This window comes from Crocodylus siamensis, chromosome 4 (genome assembly GCF_052110815.1).
Source record: "Crocodylus siamensis isolate JL-2025a chromosome 4, ASM5211081v1, whole genome shotgun sequence".
Classification (NCBI taxonomy): Eukaryota; Metazoa; Chordata; order Crocodylia; family Crocodylidae; genus Crocodylus; species Crocodylus siamensis.
In genome coordinates this window covers 160365056-160385471 of record NC_143398.1, presented here as the reverse complement: position 1 = coordinate 160385471, position 20416 = coordinate 160365056, and the positions used below count along the sequence as shown (strand labels likewise).

Here is a 20416-nt window from a genome sequence, read left to right as displayed (position 1 = left end):
GTACGTGTGAGAACTACCCCAAAGTGTGTGCCCAGCTGTGGGCACCCTGTAGGCATGGGAGCTGCTCTTATATCTGTGCCTGGCTGTAGGCACACTGTAGGCTTTAAGGTATCCTTACTCTAGCCTGTCCCTGACTCTAGGCAAAATATAGGCATGGAAGCTGCCCCATGTTCATGCCCAGCTGTTCATGCCCAGATAGAGGCATCCTCTAGGCATGTGAGTTCCACTGAGGTCCATGCCCAGCTGTAGATACTAGGGGCATGAGAAATGCCTTGAGGTCTGTGTCTAGATGTAGTTGCCCTGTAGGCATGGGAGCTGCCATGTGGTCCACGCCCACTGAAGGCACGGGAGCTGCCCTGAGATTTATGTTCAGCTGTAGGCACTGTAGGCCTGGGAATTGCCCCACGGTCTGTACTTGGCTATAGGCATGCTGTAGGCATGTCACAGGCATGGAAACTGCCCTGAAGTCTGCCCAGCTGCAAGCATGCTGTAGGCATGGGAGCTGGCCCAAGTTCTGTGCCTGGCTGTAGTCATACTGTAGGTATGGGAGCTACATTGAGGTCCATGCCTGGCTGTAGGTGTGGTGTAGGTTTGGAGGTACCCTGAGTCCCATCCCTGGCTCTAGGCAAGCTGTAGGCATGGCAGCTACCCTGAGTTCATGCCTGGCTTTAGGTACCTTGTGAGCATGGGAGTTCTGCTGAGATTCATGTCTGGTTGTAGACATGCTGGAGATGTGTGAACTGTCCTGTTGTTTGTGCCCAGCTGTAGGCATGGGAGTTGCTCTATGATCTGTGCTCAGCTGTACATGCCCTGTAGGTGTGGGAGCTGTGCTGAGGTCCATGACCAGTTTTAGGCATGCTATAGGTGTAGGAACTGCCCCAAAGTCTCTACCCAGCTGTAAGAACCCTGTAAGCATGGGTCCTGCCCTGAAGTGCAAGCCTGTCTCTAGGTTGGATATATGTGTGGGAACTACCCCATGGTCTATGCCTAGCTGTAGATGCCTTGTAAGTGTGGGAGCTGCTCTCACATCCATGCCTGGCTGTGAACATGCTGTAAGTATGGGAGCTGTCCTGATGTCCCTTTTCAGCTGTAGGCATGCTGTAAGCCCAGGAGCTGCCCTGAGTTTTGTGCCAGCAGTAGGTACACTGTAGGTATGGGAGCTGCCCTGAGGTGTGTTCCTGGCTGTATGCACTCTGTAGGTGGTGGTGTTGCCCTGAGGTCCTTGTCCAACTGTAGGGATAGGAGCTGCTCTGAGGTCTGTCCTCAGCTCTAGGCATGCTGTAGGTCTGAGAATTGCTTTCAGGCCTGTGCCCAGCTGTAGGCACACGGTAGGTGTGGGTGCTGCCCTGATATCTGTCCCCAGCTATAGGCATGGGAGCTGCCTCAGGGTCTATGCCTGACTGTTGGCATGCTGTAGGTCTGGGAATTGCTTTCAGATGTGTGCCCAGCTGCAGGCATGCTGTAGGCATGGGAGCTGCCCTGAGGTCCATGCCCAGCTGCGGGCACACTGTATGCTTGGGAGGAGCCCTGAGGTCTGTGCCTGCTTGTAGGCATGCTGTAGATGTGGGAGGTGCTCTGACGTCCATGCCCAGCTGCAGGCTGCCTGAAGGCGTGGGAGCTGCTATAAGGTCTGTGTCTCGCTGTAGGTGCCCTGTGGCTGTGGGAATTGCCCCGAGATCTGTGCCTAGCTGTAGACATGTCTTGCTTGGCTATAGCATACTGTAGGTGTGAGAGCTGCCCCAAGGTCCATTTCCAGTTTTAGGCTCATAGGAGGCATGGGAGCAGCTCTAAGCTTGGGTTGGCCTTAAGGCCCACAAGATGTCCTTAGGTCTGAGTGCAAACTAAAACATCCTGTAAGTATGGAAACTGCATGGTGATCCCTGCCTAGTGCGGGGTTACTGTGATGGTGTGAGGTGCTGTAAAACCCAGCTGTGCCCAGACCAGGTGTGCTGTGGGGCTACAGTGTTTCCCACAATTCGGTGTCCAGCTCAGGGTACCCCGTAGGGGTGCAAGGTGCTCTCAGTGTCTGCCCATCTTGGGGCAGGCCATAGCAATGTGATGTGCGCTATAGCTTATGACCAGTTCAGGCACCTTGTTGGGGTTGTGATGTTGCCAAAGTTGGTGTGCACTGAAGGGGTGGAAGATGCTGGAAGATCTGTGCCCCTCTTGGGTTGTGCTGTAAGGAGGGGTGAATTTCTGTGGGAACGCTGGAGGATCCCAGTCCAGAACATGCTGTAGTTGTCCTCCCACCATGCCATGTGCACCCTCCAGGCATCCTATGTCTCCCCAGCACTGATGGAGAGTAGAAGAGCTAGAAATCCCAGCATCTGAAGGCCTACCCCCCACCCCAACCCATCGTTGCTGTAATGATGCTATAATGGTGTTTGTGGGCAGGAGTCAGTGGTATGAGATGTGCCTCCCCTGTTTCTCAGTGCAGGGATCCAGGTTCTAGTCCCAGGCTAAGCTGCTTTTAAGAACTGGGCAGTTGAACGGGCACTAAGGAAGTTGAAGCCAGGCAGAGAGGGCCATGCCCAGGGAGTGATGCTGATTTCCCAGAGACTGGGCCCTTGGGATACTGGAGTAATGAGGGGTGGAGCTTTGGCCCTGCCTACCAACACTCCCCTCCTGGAGATGCAGATCTCTGGGAACTGTGCATGTTCTCCAGAGGCAGGGGGAGGCATGAGGTGCCCTGTGGCAGGAATTTGCTCAGGCCGGTGAGATGTGTTTGTGTGTTCAGCCAGTGACCCCTGTGGCTGATCAGCACTGGCTCAGCCATGCGAAGCAAGGCTGAGATTTTGATACCAGCAGGGGTCTCTGTGATAGGGCATGGGCTAAAGAATGATAGAGCCCCATCAGGGGCTAGGTGCTTCTAGGCTGGACTGCGTTGCAGGCCTAGTGCCCCAAATGTACTGTTCTTTCAGTCCTGCCTGGTTGCAGGTGGCACAAGGAAGGCCATCAACACTCTCTTCTCATGGACAACAGGTGCCCATCAACAAGGAGCAGTAGGGGGCAAAATTTCATGGCTGTTGCATCTGGGGAGGACCTCCTGGCCCTGGCATGAGGCCTGGTGTAAGGCTCGGCTCATGGATGAGAGCGCGCTCCTTTGGGTCTGACCACACACGATATGCTCAAGCTCTCCCCTCCCTCTTGTCTTTGTGCCTCTCCAGGACCCCAGTTTTGCAAGCCAAGCACTTATCAACAAGAAGCTGAACGACTACCGGAAAGTGAAGTAAGGATCCCTGAACCTCTGCCCGGCCTGTCGGGACAGAGCATGGCTAGTGGGTGGAGTGCAAGCCTGGCACTAGGGCTCCCTTAGTGCAAGGGCTAGCTTTGCCACAGACGTCTGCTCATGTGAACTTGGGCATATCCTTAAGCCTCTCTCAAGCCTCTGTTCTCCAGTTCTCCATCTATAATGCGGAGGAGATCACAGCCCTGGTCCTCAGGGACCTGCGAGGGAACTTGCATTAGATACAGACTCTGGCCACCTCCCAGTGGTGCCCGGGGCCATGGAGGAACAATACATAGCTGAGTTAAAAGACTTCCATAGATGGGAGCAGCTGTGTTCATAGTGTTCCCTGGTAGAGAACCACTGAAGAATGCTGGGCGGTCCGAGCAGAGTCGCCGGGGCTCTCTGGCAGGGTTTCCTCCGACAGGTTACTTAACTGCTGCGTGACTCCATCCTTGCCTGTAAAATGAGCTGTGGCTCTTGGAAGGCTCTGGGTCTTATGAATCCATCTTAAGCACACTCCCTGCCAGAGAAGTGGATTGATGTAAGGCCTCGTTTGAACTGGGGCAGTTCCCTACTGGAGCAGCACTTCCACCGGCTCAGTGCTGAGCTTGGCTCAGCTTCCACAGGGCCATTCCAGATTGGGCTCAGTGCTGTGAGCCAAGGCCTAAGTCATGTGAAGTGCATCCCTGGCGGGGTTCTGTGCTGAGTCTGCTGGATCAATGCAAGCTTGATTCTTATTAAACCAGGCAGGGGAGGGGTGAGGCCAGGGGGCAGGTTATTGGGGCCCAGGTTTTGTGAGAGGGTTGGAGAAGGCTGGGCAGGCAGCTCTGTCTGCCTGTGCTCAGGGAGGTAGAATCTGGCTTGTCGTTAACCCAGGCAGAGAGGGACCTTGTGCACCATGCAGGCAGGTCACGGGGATTGCAGCTTTGCATCTCCTGTGGACAGATGCCCCCCAAGGAGGGTTGGACAGCAGGGAACAGTGGCAGACCTGGCATTCACTGGCTACACGATTAAGAGGGGGAGGCGAGTGCAGCGCTGAGCATTATGGGTAAACGCCCCGTGAGTGGTTCTCAATGTTTTTAATTTCTGTGGCTGCTCCCAGAATGCATTGTGCTGCAGCTTTGCTCTCAGCACCTGGCCATGCTGCACAGAGGTGGCTGTGGTTCAGCATGCTCTGCTTGGCTGAGGGTGAAAGGCCAGGGGACAGGGTTTCCAGTGCAGGGGCTGTCTGGGTTAAGAGTCCTCTCTGCTTTCTCCACAGCCCTCCAGGGACAAAGCCAGACTCATCCCCCAAAGGGTCTCGTGGGCTGGGGATCAAACCGGAGTTCCTAAAACAAACGGGCACATGCGCCCCCCGATCTCCAAGGCAGGACATGGCTGTGACTAAAGGTATGTCCACACACTGGCACCTCTAATGGTATGCATGGGTTGCCAGGGGTTGTATATCTCCGAGAGGAGGACTACAGTGCAGCGTACAGCTACCCGCCCAGCTCAGGCATTGGCAGTGACCTAGCTGCAGCAGCATGGAGCTCAGCATGGACTCACCTGCCTTGCATCTCAGATGGTTTTTAACCTGTGCTAAGTAGTGCCAGATCAGATATACTTAGAGCACATGCATGTGTATGTGTGGGGGTGGGTCTCTTAGGGGCTGCCTCAAAGCCAGGAGTTCATGTCGTGCTGGAGGAGATGGGTGTGAGGGTCAGTGGGGTATGTCTGAGTGAGGCAGGGGGCAAGGAAGGGAGAATGGATGTGCATGTTGTGGGCAGACCCTTTAGTGAGGGCATTGGGTGACGTGTGCCCCGGCTGAGTGACTCTCCCTGTCGGGGTACATGGTACTATGGGTATCTGTTTCTCTGGGTCTGGCTCTTTGATGACCAACTCTGTGTTTTGTTTCCAGATGAGAGTGGCTCCCAGAAAGCCCCATGGGGCATTAACATTATGAAAAAGAACAAGAAATCTGCCCCACGGGCTTTTGGAGTGAGGCTTGAGGACTGCCAGCCTGCCCCAGACAATAAGGTATATAATTTGGACCCACATCTGCCCTAGGCACCAGGAGGGAGCCAGTGCTGCTGTGACAGCCTGCTGTTTTCCCACTGCACAGGCAGGATGAGGGCAGGGGTCTGTCCACTATGAAAGAGTTAATGGTACTTATCGTCATTAGGCCTCCAGTTGAGATCCCTGGAAAGCTGAGGGTAGGCATCTGCTCATCCCAGTGCTGGAGTCCGGCTGTTTGCAGACTCAGGCAGGCAGTGGGCATGCTTGGGGAGTGACTACAGCTCCAGCAGACAGACCAAAACTAGCTGTAACCCAGCCAAGCTGGGCACTGCCAGCAGTGGATTCTTAGTGGCACAGAGCACCTTCCTCTGTCATTGGGACTGTCAGGGGTTGGACCCTACCTTGGGGACCCCCTCCAGTCTTCTGTTCCCTGCTGTCTTGTGCCAGGGTCCATGGGCTGAAGCTCCATACAGTCATGAGGAGGAGGAATTGAACAGGGCTTCCCTGGGATACTTTAGGAGGCTCTGGCCTGGCCACAGCTATGGTTTCTGGGGAATCCATTTATGTGATGAGTTGGGCAGTATTAGGTAGCAGTAGCCACAGCCTTTTGCTCTGCCCCTTGCCCTCTGTTCCCAAAAGGTCCAGCTGAGCATTACCTCCAACCTTGCCTTCCCCTCCACTCTGGGTTTGTCCTGATGGGAATGAGGGTGGAAAGGTGGCATTGACTGCCCTCACTACCTCTTGGCTGGGGTAGATCTGGCAGCTGCAGCTTGCTCGCTCCCTCCCCCCCCCGCTCCATGCCTCTCCTAACATCTGGCAGCTGCAGCTTCCAGCTGTGCCCATGTTTGACACAGTCTTAATACCTGTCAGCCCCAGTGCCAGCTCTGTCTGTCCAAATCCCACTGCCCACTTCACATCTGGCAGCCAGAGCCTCCAACTGTCTCTCTCCCTGACTCACCTCCTTTAACATGCAGCAGCTGTGATTCCAAGTGTGCCCCCTCCCCCACAGGCCTTCCCAATCTCCCATCTAGTGTTGCCTCCTTCAGGCCATCTCTGTTCCCTGCAGAACATTCCCTTGATTGTGGAGGCCTGCTGCAAAGTGGTGGAAGACAAGGGCCTCGAGTACATGGGCATCTACCGGGTGCCTGGTAACAACGCCATGGTGTCTAGCCTGCAGGAGCAGCTCAACAAGGGGGCCACTGAGATCAACCTGCAGGATGAGGTACAGAGTTGGCAAGACCCTGTCCCCTGGCCCAGCACAGCCCCTGCCCAACATGCTCCTTGTCCAGCTGCAGCATCCTGTCCTGTGGCATGTGGCTGATCAGAAATGGAGCCTTCACAAGCAACCACACACAGGGCCAGCAAAGCACAGACACTGAGAGGCAGGAAGGAGGGAGCAGTGACAGGAATAGAAAGTGGTGTGTGTGTATGTGCATACATGCTTGTGTGTGTGCTTGCATATGAGTGCCCATGGCATATGTGTGTGTGTGTGTGTGCATGTGGCAGGGGTGTACTTTGTCTTGCCTTTGGCTAGTGACCTCTCCCTAGTGGGCTGTGCTTGCCAGTGGGTTGGTGCCAGTCCCACTGCTGTGCTGCTGACACCTGCTTCTTTTCCTGTGCACTCCCTATGTCCCAGCTGGGCTGGGGGCTCCCGCTCCTGCATTTGAAATGGGGATCTCAGGTTCTGGCCCCAAACAGCCATCCCAGCTGCAACTGCTGGAATTCCTTCTAGCCTTTGGGTGGGAGAAGGGCCCGTGCTCAGACTGTCTTCTCTGTCTGAGTGTAGCAGATTCTCCACTTAGCTTGACCCCACGTGCAGGTCCCTGGGGTGTCTCACAAGACCTGGGCTCAGCGATTTCCCCCTGACAGTGCTGGGCAGCCCAGCCGATGTAAGCTTGGCCTGGTTTTGGCCTTCCCACCTCAGGCACATCATCCTCCCCTGGCTCTGAGTGTCTCCTTCTCTCCCCACAACAGAGGTGGCAGGACCTGAATGTCATCAGCAGCCTGTTGAAGTCCTTCTTCCGAAAGCTCCCGGAGCCCCTGTTCACAGATGGTGAGTTGGGTGTGCACTCCCTGTATGTACACGGATATGTGCCCCTCAGTGTTGAAGAGCTGTATGCTGGCATCCTGCTTTCCCTGCCAGATGCAACCCTCTCTCTGTCTCTGTGGAATCATGGCCCAGCAAGACCAGAGCTTGGTCCTTGGGTGGCTCTTGTATGGTTCTTGGAGAACCATCGTTGGCTGTGGCCTGAGACCCAGAAGGACCCCTCACTCTGCTGGACACTCCCAGCTGACCCCCCCTCCCTCTCTTCATTTCCTCGTGGAAAAACCTTGGGCCTTGTGGCCTTTCTGCATTTGCTGTTGCTGCCCCCATGCTGAGCCCAAGCCCATGGGTATCTCATTGCCTACAAAAGGGGAGTGCAGCGCAGTGCTTTCTTCTAGGACAGGGTCCTACTCTGGGGCCCAGGCCTATCCTGGGGGTGTCCTTTGCAGCCAGTTCTGCCTGTCTGTGCCCTGTCCTTCCCTTGTCACTAGGTTCTTATGTGTCACCTGCCTGCCCTACTCTGTAAAGGCCCAGTGTCCAAGCTGCCCCCTCTGAATTGGCAGGTCCCTATTTGTGCCTTAGTCCGACCACGCCCCTGGGTGGCCTGTCCCCCATCCTCCCTCTACCTGCTCCTCTCCAGCTGTCCTTCTGCACTAGTCTGTGTAGCCCAGCTCTCCCTCTGTCTATCCATTGCCCAGACCCCTCCATTTACTCCCTTATCTGCCTGTGCTCCCTGCAGCCAGCCCCCTCATTGTGCTGTAGCCCTTCTGTCCTTGCCTGTATTCTGTGCATACCTATGCCCATTCAGGCACACAGCCTGCCTGCCAGGCCCTTGATCCCTGTCTCCAGGTATAATGAGGGTGTTGGAGGGCAGCACTGGGACTTTTTCCGGCAGCACTGCTGAGCCTGCTGGGTGCATATCTGGCTTTCAGATAAGTACAACGACTTCATTGAAGCCAACCGGATAGAAGATGCCAGTGAGAGGATGAGGACCTTGCGGAAACTGGTATGGGAATACTGGACCCTGAATGAACCTTGTGGGGTGGGAAGAGCTCTCTGCCATCACCAGGACCACCCTCACTCCCCTGGGCAGAGAGGAGGTGCCACCTGCATCCAGAAACAATTCCCCTTCTCTTTCTGGGTTCAGCCATATCACCATGGGGGGATCCCAGGCCTTTCTGGGAGCTGGAGGAGGATATTTGCCTTGGTTCTTGTTTTGTCTGAGAGCTGCCTGAGCTGGTCTAGAAGGAGCTTTGGCTGTGATCTCCCTTCCGAGGAGATTGGGGGCGACGCTTTATGCAGCGCTGGGGTGTAGAGGGAGCTAAACCAGGGTGGGGAGGGTTTGCAGCAAGAAAGTAATGGGGCTAAGATCAACAGTGGAGCTATGAGTGGGGCTGTGGTCAGCAGGGGGTGCCAGGCCTCTTCAAGGCTGGCAGATCTCTCACATGGCAGCTCTGTGCCCTGCAGATCCGGGACCTGCCAGGACACTACTATGAGACACTCAAGTTTCTTGTGGGACACTTGAAGACGATCGCCGATCACTCAGAGAAGAACAAGGTACCATTGCTACTAACTGGCTCCAAGAGGCAGTGAGCCCATGTGCCTCCACAGTCAAGGGCAGTGGTTCTCAACCTCTTTTGGACCAGGACTCATTTGTAAATATTGATGGCCAGCCCTGACCCAGTGCCTCTCACTCCTGACCCACTGCTCCCCACTCCCAGGCCCCAGCCCCCCAGTGTGTGGGGCATGGGGTGGGTGTGTGGAGCAGGTGGGAGGTATGGGGGGGCCCCCAAGCAGCCCCTTGCAGGCTGGAACTCTGCCAGCCTGCAAGGGAGAAGCTGCGGTTTCCCTTTTTTTTCTGTTAAAGGAGAATCCATTTTTAAAGTTTGTTTGTGACCTTTTCATATTCTTGTGACCCACTTTGGGTCATGACCCATGGGTTGAGAGAGGCTGCTCTAGGGAGCAGTTCCCTTGCATTGGAGACCATGGGTTCAGGATCATGGGGCCTCTCCCAGCAGGGCTGGCAGGGGAGAACAGGGCTAGGGAACCATGCAAGTGTGTCCAGGAGGGTTTGGAAGTGAATTTCTAGAGCAGCACCACATACTATGGTGTGGAAGAGATCCCTCGGTGCTTTGCAGCCACCTGAGCTCATGGCAGCCCCTGGGCTTCACGTCTGTCATATATGCTTCTTCCACGTTTGTCATGTGGATGCAGCACACAGGGCAACAGAGGGACATATCCATATGGGAGGTCTGTGAGAGAGCAGGGGTGTGAGCCTCAGCCCTGCTGTGCCTTTCTGGACAGGGAAGCAAGGCCTGAAAGCTCACTAGAGAGGGAGGCAGCATGGGCTTGTGCTGCCCAGTGCTGCAGCAGAGACTGCTAGTGCAATTACTGTGTTGGATGTGATGAAAGTGGGTGAGAAGAGGCCATGACAGGGCAGAGGGAAGGACTGGGTGGTGTTTGCATGGCTGTCCCCTCCTGCCCTGAGCCCAAGCTGTCTGTGGAGTTAGATTCTCTTGCTCAAGTCCTCCCCCTTGGCTCACCTTGCCAGGGGTGACTAAGGTGGGGCTGGGCAGGGCATTCTAACCCCCATGTCCTGTTGCAGATGGAGCCCAGGAACCTGGCCCTGGTGTTTGGCCCAACGCTAGTCCGGACATCTGAAGACAACATGACAGACATGGTGACACACATGCCAGACCGCTACAAAATTGTGGAGACCCTCATCCAGCATGTAAGGGACCTGTGGGCAGGCCTCATCCCATCCCCAAACACTGCAAAGCCAGGGGTGGGTGATGGGAGGTGGGGAGCATAGCATGGCCTAGACCAGGAATGGGGAAAGATAGGAGCAGGGGCAGGGCAGAAGCAAGTGTGTTGGTATGTGGGGGAAGCATAGGGGCACAGAGGGGATCTGACTGGTGGGTGAGTGGAGTGTTAGTTGGGGCTGAACCACGTATATGGAGGCACAAGGGGAGGTGGGTGAGGGCTGTGGCAGGGGTACTTTGGGAGGGGCTTCTGAGGGCAGCTGTTCCTCAAAGACCCTGACCTGCAGCCTCACTCACACTCCGATCCCTTTTCTGTCATCTCCCCACAGTCTGACTGGTTCTTCAGCGACAAGGAGGACAAGGGAGAGAAGGTGAGTCATGTGGCAAGCCTGGCTTCACAGGGAAAGGGGGAAGAGGCAACAGCCTGAGGGCACCTGCCGTGTTCATGCAGGGACCTCTCCTGAGGGGACGGCGGGGGGCTGGCTAGGGAGAGCGCAAGGAAGGGTGGAGCAAGCAGAGTTCCCTCTGTCCTATGCCAGAGCATGAGTCTGGGGGACATCCCTGCTCTGGGCCAAGTGGCACCCCCAGGGAATCTCTGCCCCACACTGATGCCCTGCTGGCAGAGGGCAGAAGGGCTTTGTCAGGGGTGGGCCTGGAGGGTGGCACAGCGCTCACTGTTCTCCCTGTCTTGCACCCCTAGACCCCTGTGGATGAGAAGGAGGCACAGTCGGTGCCAAACATTGAGTACCTGCTCCCCAACATTGGGAGGACAGCAGCACCCGGAGATGCCTCAGGTGAGAGGAGGGCAGACAGGGGCTGCAATGGGGGTGGCCTCTGCTTTGGGGGCTCAGCCAGCCCCACCGGAGGAGGGACTTCTGAGGCAATATGTCCCCTATTAAAATCACTGTGCCATTCTTCCCAGCTAGCCCCAGACTGCCTCAGCAGAGAGCTCAGAGCCCCTTTTTCCCCTGGGGCAGCTGCAGGCTCTCCCCTGCCTAGCACCCCCCCAGTGGGATGGTCTCTGTACTGTGCCCAGAGCAAGCCCTGGGCTCCCTCTTTTGCAACTGCAGTTGATCCTGTAGGGGAGACAGAAACTGGAATTTCTCCCTGGGATCCCACCTCCCCTGGGTGCCCTGAGTGCTGTCCAGAGCCTGCACCAGGGCAGAAGGAGGGGTGTTCCCCTGTCCTGAGCTTGTTGCAGCCCATCACCAGCAAGAAGCTGGTGATCACTGGCCATAGACTGGGATCTGACCACTTTTGGGTACCCCTTGGCATCTCTGCTGGGAAGTGCTGGTAGAGTGGCCAGTCATCATCCCCCCACCATCCCCCTCCCCCCCCAGGCCCTCTACCCGCCTTGGTCTGATCCTCACCAGCCAGGCTTTCTCAGAAGTAGCCCAGTGCTTAGCACAGCTGGACCCTACCAGTGTCTCCTTGCTCTCTGGTTCCTAGCCAGCCACAGCAGAGCCAATGATGGGGTGGGAGCCTCTTCATGCCCATGTTTCCTCTATGCCAGCTGCCTTTCCCCGTGCCAGGGGTTTCCCTTTACCCCTCCCCTGGCTCAAACTGCAGACTTGGAAAGGCAGGGGGTGGAAATGATGGGGATTTCTTGCTCTTCCCTTAAACTTCTCTGTGCTGTCTTCTTCCTCCTCCTCCTTCTCCTCCTCCAGCGGACCTCCTGGAGATCTAGAACGGGTACAGTGGTGTTGCTGGGAGCGCTGCTCATGCACTAATTCCATGGAGCGATTATGAGAGAGTGGGGATAAGTGTGGGGGGAGAGGGGGTGCAGGCCCTGCCCATGGGGAACTTGTGAGGCCAGGTTATGGGACCCATTGGACTTGACTGGGTAACCCACGCAGGCACAGCACAGTGGCTGGTGACCTGTCCCCATGCAGTGATGGAGGCTAGGTGGGCACAGGGCCCTCCATTCCAGTGGAGTCCTGATACACAAGGTGGTGGCCCCTGTTGTGAGTTACCCGCTACTGCAGACTCCATTGCACTCGGTGCATGAAACCAGCCTCCATCAATTACAGGATGCTGAGGATCCCATACACACAGGGGGTTCCTGCTCCCTTGGAGACACCCCAAAAGCATTGGTGAGCAGCAGTGGGCCTTTGCAGAAATGCCACTTCCTCTGCCTGCTCCCAGAACAGAGGCGACTCCTTGATGTTTAACCTCTCTGCTGTCCGACCCTCCCCCTTTGGCAGTTCACACTGGCCATGTCCCAGTTCAGACCCCCAGCCCTGCATGACTCCAACTTCACCTGGAGGAGCACATGCCAGGCCCCACAGGTCCAGGGTACATGCCTTCCAGCACTGAGGGGGAGGGGATCTCACATCTTCCATGGGGTCAGTGTCCCACCCAGCTGCCCTCTCTCTCATAATCGCCGCCAACCGCTAATACCATCCCTCAGCCAGCGTGCTGGGGAGGGAGCATCTGTTGCGTGTTCGTGTGGTTCTCACCATTGCTGTCATGGTCCGCACCATGGTGGACTTGGTGCTGGCTGCATCCCATGCCCCCCTCTGCCCTTTAACCTGTTTGTGAGACTTTCCAGACTAACTTGCCTGCCGTTCCTGGGTGCACCTGTGCCCCAGGCCCCCATCTTCCCCAGCACAGTCTACAGCATCTCTGTCTCTCCCCAGCCCAGGCCCAAGTAGCCTCATTCCAGTCCTGCCTCTGCCCTCTAGTACTGCTTGTGACAATGGCCTGCACTTTGGCCTGCCATGGGCCCTGGCAGCTGTGTTCAGACTTGGATCTCTGATGCCCACAACTGCTCTAACCCCTTAGCCCCAAGCACCTGAAAACATTAGAGACTGCATCCGTTCCAGACTGACTTCCAGCCCATCCTCTCTGCCACCTGATATTGCTTATAGTGCCCAAGCCTAGGGTCACTTCTGTTCAGTGCAGGGATTATGTCTTGCCCTGTGCCCATAAGAATTTGGCCCCATGAGTCTAATCCATACTCACAGAGCGTAACACGTATTCATGTCAGAGAAAGTGCTCGCCCTCCTGCTTGAGAGGCTGTTTTCTGTAAGCCACCCAGCTTGCTTTCAGGCACTCTGCGCTCAGGGCCTCTTTAGAGTAAGGCTCCACAGCCCCTCACTTGCACTTGAGGCCCAGAAGAGATTCCCCAGCCCCCCATGCTCTGAGCCCAGCAGCACATTCCTGCCTGCAGTCACTGCACTTCCATGGCTCCATTGTCCTCCACCCCATCTGTCCCAGCACGGCACGTCCATACCATTCTCACCACCAGCAGGACGCACTTGGCTGCTTTGTCCCAGCCTCTGTGGGGGGAAGAGGGGTTCCTCTTTGGTGTTTCAAGCTGTGTGTTCTTGCCTTCTCCCACATTTTCTTCTCCTGATTCCTTCCATGGTGGTGGCTGGGGTCTGGTGAACTTTGTGGTTCTGTAATGCAGGGGTATGTGGCCCCCTCATAGGCAGACAGAGGGACTTGGAGATCTGGGTAGGGAACCCTGCTACTCCCTTTCCCATGTGTGGGATCACCCCACCACAGTTCCTTTAAACCCCCCATTATCTTGGGGAAGCTGCTGCCTGTGGGCACAGGAACTTCCTGGGGTCTGAAGTTTCCTTCAATGGGTGCACAAGGGCCTGGCTATCATGGCCCTACAGTGCGATTGACAGGGATGCTTCTGATGGAGCCGGTATCCTCTGGAGCCATGGGCAGGACCCAGCCTTCATGAGGCTGTTGAGAAGTGTCCCTCTGCTCTACGGTCTCTTGCCCCACCCCACCACACTGACAGAACCCAGCTCAGCCCTCTGACCTGCTCTCCCTGTCTTTTGTGCCTTACAGATTCAACCAACAGTAGCTCCACTAAATCCAAGGTAAGAATCCCCAAGGGGACCCTTGAGCTCTGGGGAACCTCCAGCATCCCTGGACTCCCAGCTGCTAGCAATGGGAAGAGGAGAGGAACTGGGGACGGGGGAATGAACTGTATTGTTGCTAAAAACAGAGCCATTTTGGAGCTAAGGTCTAGCAAGCCCTGGTGCCTCCCAGTCCGGGGTCAGGATCTGCCTCCCACCCCACCAACTTGGGGCAGTGAGATGCGAGAGGCTGCAGGGTTTCTGATTATGCATTAAGAAGATGGGCCTGGGGTGCTTAATTGGGTCTTAGTAGTTTTAAGGTCACCTTGAAATTCATGGGGCAGCTAGCAGCATGGTCCAGTTGGTGGAGCACTGGGCTGGGCGTGAGGATGCCTGGATTCTAGTACAAGCTAATGCTGTCACTTAGCTTTGGGCAGGTTGCAGCTACTCTCTGCCTCAGTTTTCCCTTCCACCTCTTGTCTATTTGGTATCCAAGTTTCTTGGGCTAGGAGACAACTTGGCCAGTGTCTGAGCAGAGCAGCCCCTCCTACAGGTACTGAGTGAGGACTAAAGGCTCCACGGTGAGATCTGTAATTCTGATACTGTGTTTGCCTCTGTCAAGCTGGTAAAACTCAAGCTCTTCCTGGCTCCATTTGTTGGGGTTCTGCTGTGCAGTTAAGGCAACCTGACCCAGTCCTCCATTCCCAGGCCTGTCACAAGGCGCTATTGGTAGGGGCTAGTTTTTATCCAAAATGCAGTACTGCAGCAGGGGGCATATGGCTGTGGCCACTCATGTGTTGTGAGTGAAAGCATGGAGCTGAAGGCCTGCGTGTCCATCCCAGGGTGCTCCCATACAGAGAAGGGCCATACAGGGAAGGGTGGGGAAGCACAGTGCACAGATGGGATCTGCTTGGGCATTTTTACATGGTCTGTAGAGATGTGGTTGTGGTTGGTGGTCATGGTGCTAAGCCCCATGGTGCTTCCTCCAGCAGGGCTCGTGGGCATCCCGGAAGGATCTGTACCACAAGGAGATGCTCACCATCTCCTTCATCTCAGCTGTCAACCGCAAGAGGAAGAAGCGGAGAGAGGCCAAGCGCTTTGGGAGCAGCACGGATGATGACTCGGAGCATGAAGCCACCAAGGGCGCTGGCAAGGCTAGAGGTGAAGAGGCTCTGGGAGCAGAGAGGCACGGGGAGGCCGAGGAGGAAGAGGCTGAGGAGTCGCGGGACCATGATGCCCCTGGAGAGGCTGGTGTGGAGCCCGATGCTCGGAGCCAAGTGGGGCCAGAGGCTATGTGTCTGCAACAGGAAGGCCACTTGGAGGTGGGGCTGGCAGAGGCAGAGGGGCTGAAGGGGATGAAGATGGCCGTGGCTTTGCGGAGCAGTCCCGAGCCAGCACTGGATGCCAGGTCTATCGTGTCGGGTTACTCCACACTCTCCACCATCGACCGCAGCCTATGCTCCGAGGTGCAGTCGGTGGCTGAGAGCCGCGGCGAGGAGGCAGACGACGAACGCAGCGAGTTCAGCCACGTGGAGACAGACACAGAAAGCAGTTTCTTCCCAGGACGGGCAGGGGCACATGAGGGCCTGGGAGACGTGGCAGGGGTGGGGGTGAGCAGTGACAAGGATAGGCGGGCATCCTTCAGCTCCCGCCGCCTCATCCAGTGTGACACGCTGGCTCGCAAGCGGCTCCTGCGGCCTCGGCGGGACAGCAACTCCTCAGCCAAGGGTAGTACCGAGGCTCCCAGCTCCAGCTCCCGGGGCAGCCAGGAGTCCCTGCCACCCCTGGGAGCTGCAGCAGAGAAGCGAGGCGGCTGGGCCTCAGCCCGACCCTCACTGAGAGAGCAGCTCCGTCTGCGGCTGCGCGGCTCAGCCGATGACATGCTGGCTGTGCCAATGCGCCAGCCCCACTCCCCTGAGACACGGCGCAAGAAGAGCAGCTGGCGGCGGCACACGGTGGTGGTGCCCGGTGGGCTCAAGGACCTCAACTTCAACGAGTGGAAGGAGCAGCGGGTGCCAGGCCAGGGCCTTGCTGATGGTGCCACCTCAGGGGCCAGGGGCGGTGCTGAGGGGCGGCCCCCGGAGGCAAGTGCCTCCTGCAAAGACCTACACAGGGACAACAAGGACTCGGGCCTCAGCAGCCTGGAGTCAACAAAGGCTAGGCCCTCCTCCTCCTCCTTGCTGGGGAACTCGGCACCGAGCCACCAGGGCGGTGCTGGGGAGCAGCAGCACAGTAAGGGCACTGAGGGGAACCTGGGTGACCGGGGCCCGGCTCCCAAGCGCACAGCTTCCTTGCGCTTCCACCAGTGTCTGTAACCGGCCCGGCACTCAGCCTGATGGTCCCTAGGCCCCTCTGCCTCCTCCCCCATGATGCCTGTGGCTGCAGTGGCTGAGGACCCCTCTGAGCTGGGCCTTGCCTGGACATGGGTCCCCATCATGTGGGGAGGTCGCGGTCATGGTCCTTGAGGCCAGGGGCAGCTTACCCCTTTTCTGTTTTACCCCTGTACTTCGAGCTTCACTCTCTGGCCTCAGGGCTTGGAGGCCTGGAGACACCCTGTTTCCCTGCTCCAGCCCTCCCATCCTGGGTGCTTGGGTCACTGTTTAATTTAATGACTTCCCCCACTCCCGTTTTGTATTTAATTGTGCTCCATGTAGAGCTGCTTTTATTTAATCTGTTTCCCGATTTTGAACCTCTTCTGTACCACCTCCCCCCACCTTCAGCTGCACCTCCCCAGCTGGAAAATTTCCAGGCCCAGCCTTTTCTAGTCCCGATCCTGCTATGGATGGCAACCTTTGGACCTGGGATTGGCCTACTCTTGAGCGGTCACCCCCAAGAAGCGTTTGAGCTCCCTTCAGGCCCTGTGCGGCACTGACGGTTTTCCTGAGCTTCCAGACCCAACCCTGTTCCTAACTCCTCGTGGGCGTGAGACGCCAGCCCCCACCTTGAGAGCACTTGCTTTGTGGCTGGGGGAGGGAGGATATGTGTGTTTACCTGAGGCTGTTGCTAGTGCCCTGTGGCCACTTGCCAACCCGTTTTGCTCTTCCTCCGGGTTGTGCTGGTGCCAGGGGGTCCTGGCCACGGCTCCATGGCATCATGCTCTTGCAGGTTCCCCTCAATCCTGGTCACAGAAAATGCTCGCTGCATAAATGCTGCTGAGGAGCAAGGAAATGTCGAGCAGCTGTAGAGAGAGGCCTTTAGGCACCTTCATCCATGCCCACCCTATGGCCAGTGCAGAGAGGGTCCCCACCTTTCCAGAGCCAGTGCCCTGGCCCTAGTTGGGCACGGAAACTGAGGGGGGGATGTGTGGGGGGGAGAGCGTAGGCATGGAGCTGTGACAGCTGTAGCAAAGACCCTCCCCACACATCCGTCTCCTTCCAGCAGTCAGGAGGGACTGGCAGCATTTGCATTGTGCTGCCCAGGTGCCAGGATGATGGGCACAAAACCAGGCAGCCAGGCTGGGGGCTGGAGAGCAGAGACGGAGCTGATGGCTGGCTCTCCGTCTGCCCCGGCCACAGTCTGTTCAGCTCAGAGCTCTTGTGGGCATGCATGCACTACAGGCCAAAGGCATCACTGCAGCTGGGTGGGCATCACAGCCACCAGTGTGCCGGCCCCATGGACCTGAGGTTGTTGGTATGGGCTAACGTTTGTGGTGCTGCATCTCTGCTGTGAGTGCACTCCTTGCTGGCCGGGTGACACCTACCCCTGGCTGCAGGGATCTCTCTCAGCCTGGCTCTTGCTACAACTATTTGGGTAGGGGCACAGTGACACCTGGTGGCTGCTGAGGTGAATGACAGGCCTGGCTGCTTGGGTGCCAACTCCTGTCAGGTACCTGTGCTGAACCATTGGACCTGGGGTTCATTCCCCTTCTCACACTGATCCCTGTTGTGTGAGGAGCTGCTGCTAGCCACTGTGGCTGAAGCCTGGCAGTGCCGTGGCCAGAGGACGGCAGCTTCCCCACGTGGACTCATGACAGCTGCAGCTCAGTGGCCTGGGGGTGGTGGTGAAAACTGCCCCACAATTGGGGCAAGAGCTGGGTCCTCCTGGAAGCAAGCAGCCAGCCTGGAGTCAGGCGTATCTTGGTAGGGTGTCAGTACAGGGCCTTGGCACTAGCTGGGTTCTGCACAGCCATCTGATGGAGGCAGAGCAAGCCGGGGGACAGCACTTAGCAGAGTCCTTTCATCAGCCAGAGACAGGTAGATCTGTGCCCTCACTACTGAGTATCGTGTGCATTCCCTCTGGCCCCCTTGTCAAACCAGGTGGGAAAAGCGGTGAGGGCGGGTGGGCACCGTCCTGTCTGGGGTAGCCCAGGCTGCAGCACTGGCTTCAGCAAAGTGCAGAGGCACAACGGCTACCCTGTGCTGGCTTCTCTGGGTCAGGTGAGCAACAGACACTTTCCCCATGGGATGGGAGGAGGAGGTGGCCTCTGCTCAGCCTTGTGCCCCCTCCTCCCCATTGTGTGCTGGGTATGGGATTCTTCTCACTCCCTCCTCAATCTGTGGTGCATGGCCTGTTTCACTCCCAGGTCTCCTAAGGGCCTGAGCTTCCAGCATGGGATCAGTGCTCTTGCTAGGAGCCCAGTCGCCCTCAGTGTGCGTACCACACTTGGCACCGCAGCTGTGGGGAGAAGTGGTTAGCATGGCTGCCTGTTAAAATCAGAGTCATGTTAACATGGGCCACTGCCTGGGAAGGCTGGTCCAGGGCCCTGCTGCATCTGCAGCACTTGGGGAACGCTGCATGGGCTCTCACGAGTGAGGCATACCCAGGAGGCAGGCCCTGCTCTGTGCAGAGCTGCACATCCTGAACAGACATGGAGCAGGGAGGTTGTAGGACAGCAAAGCCTGCAGCAGGTATCTCTGAGCCCAGCAAGAATAGCCATGGCTTGGCTCTCTGGCTCCCCACTCAGCCCTTGCAGAGACCACCCCATCTTCCCAGATGCTTAAGCCCTGCCAGGAAGGGCATGTCCACTGTGCTGGTGCTCCTGCTCACCTCCCACCAGGCTTTTTATCCATAACCCTTTTAAGTTGATGTAGCTTCAGCAAATGTGGCCCTGCCCCTTCCTGCCTGTCATTTCTAACTCCCTGTCCCCTCCTGCTCACCCAGCAGCAAGAAACACCCTTGTCTGCATTTCATTTAATCTCAAAAGCACTGTGGCAAATAAGGTGTGATGCAGCCACCAGTGGGGTGGACCACAGCAGCTGTGCAGTTTGGGATAGGAAGGGATTATTACCATATCCAGTGGTGACTGCCCACCGAGGGCTTCCGCTAGGTAAGGATCTTACGTAAACTGGAATTCGGTGACCATTATGCAGCCTTTCATGTGCAAAAAAGAATAAAAGTGCCATAGAAGAGCTAACTGCAGGAGTTCGGGGCCTCATGTCTCAGTGTCAGGAGAACCAAAATGGACTTTGGCAAACTTGTCCCAGAGAACTGGATCCATAGGGCGGGGGGTGATTGTTTCCCCCCCACCCCCATGCCAACTTCTAACCAAGCACGTAGACTCGCCCATTGTGCTGTGCAGTCGTCAGCAATTTTCCCTCCTTGAAAATGGTAAGCTCCGTTCTTCCACTGCTCCCTAGCCACAGCACAAATTTCTATTTTTCCACCCCAAACGTGACATTAAACCAAAATCCAATACGTCCTCTGTGTTTAGGAAACACGCTGCGCCATCTGTAGCCTAATGTCTGGCGATTGTCTTAATGAACTAGGGTACTGTCTCTCTGGAGTGAAAGTCTAGCCCCCCCTCTCCATGGGGCCAGAGTTCAACTGAAACCTGTACATAGAAATAATGTCACGCTACAACTTCCACTACAAACTGCAGCCATTCCAATGAGGCCTTGTGTGGGGGGGAGGGAAGAGGGGATTAAAAAAAAAAAAAAAAGAAAGAATGGATGGAAATGTTACTCCAGTTATGCATTGTTCTCATACTTTATGCAAATATTTGCTGTAAAGGTTTTTTTTTCCCCCTCTTTTTTTTGTAAATATTGTCTTTAAATGTGTAACATATTACAAAGAATTTATAAGGATTTTTTAAGAAGTTTTGCTCATTTAAAAGAAAAAAGACACAAAGTGCTGTAACAGTGTTGACTTTTTAAAAAAAACAAGCAAACCTCTCTGCATGTGTATTTTTTGCCCTTGATGTGTTGTCCAAGGTTGGCTATATATTCGGTATATGCAAAATGAAAAAGGAAAAAAAAAAAGCGCCAAACAACCAAACAAAAAAAGAACTTGCTTTGGAAATCGCCCTCTCAGACGTATAGTTATATATATGTTGGAAATAAACTGGTTATTCAAAGAGACTTACTGGTTTTATTGGCAAGGCCAACTGGGTTAAGAGCTCTTGGCTGCTAACATGTCCTGCATTTTTATTTTTTGTGCACCTGGGGGCAGGGGCCTTCTGCCTTCGCCTCCAGGTGAGCCATGTGCATTGGAGACAGGCTCTTGGGCCAGGGGAGGTAGTTAATTGAATTCAGGCAGAAGGCAGTGTGAATGTGGACCTTATAGACTTAACTAAATCAGAGCTTTATAAGTAAAAGCTTACTTCAATAGATGCTGTGAAGGGACTGCCTTG

The 20416-nt window shown here is 56.0% G+C and overlaps 1 protein-coding gene across 7 annotated transcripts in view; it reads left to right on the top strand.

Moving 5' to 3' along the window:
• ARHGAP23 (Rho GTPase activating protein 23) overlaps positions 1-20138 on the top strand; it is a 142640-nt gene extending 122502 nt beyond the window's left edge. For 6 of the 7 annotated variants that reach the window (XM_090044587.1, XM_090044586.1, XM_090044585.1 and 3 more), the window contains 12 exons: positions 3168-3229; positions 4491-4618; positions 5127-5245; positions 6291-6446; positions 7199-7277; positions 8201-8274; positions 8736-8825; positions 9874-9999; positions 10360-10401; positions 10731-10824; positions 13838-13869; positions 14838-20138. In XM_090044587.1, coding sequence (XP_089900713.1) covers positions 3168-3229; positions 4491-4618; positions 5127-5245; positions 6291-6446; positions 7199-7277; positions 8201-8274; positions 8736-8825; positions 9874-9999; positions 10360-10401; positions 10731-10824; positions 13838-13869; positions 14838-16163 — 2328 coding nt within the window. In that variant the 3' untranslated portion in view covers positions 16164-20138. The remainder of the gene's footprint in view (positions 1-3167; positions 3230-4490; positions 4619-5126; positions 5246-6290; positions 6447-7198; positions 7278-8200; positions 8275-8735; positions 8826-9873; positions 10000-10359; positions 10402-10730; positions 10825-13837; positions 13870-14837) is intronic. The other variant, XM_090044582.1, reaches the window with a different exon arrangement.
• Positions 20139-20416: the final 278 nt, after the last annotated feature.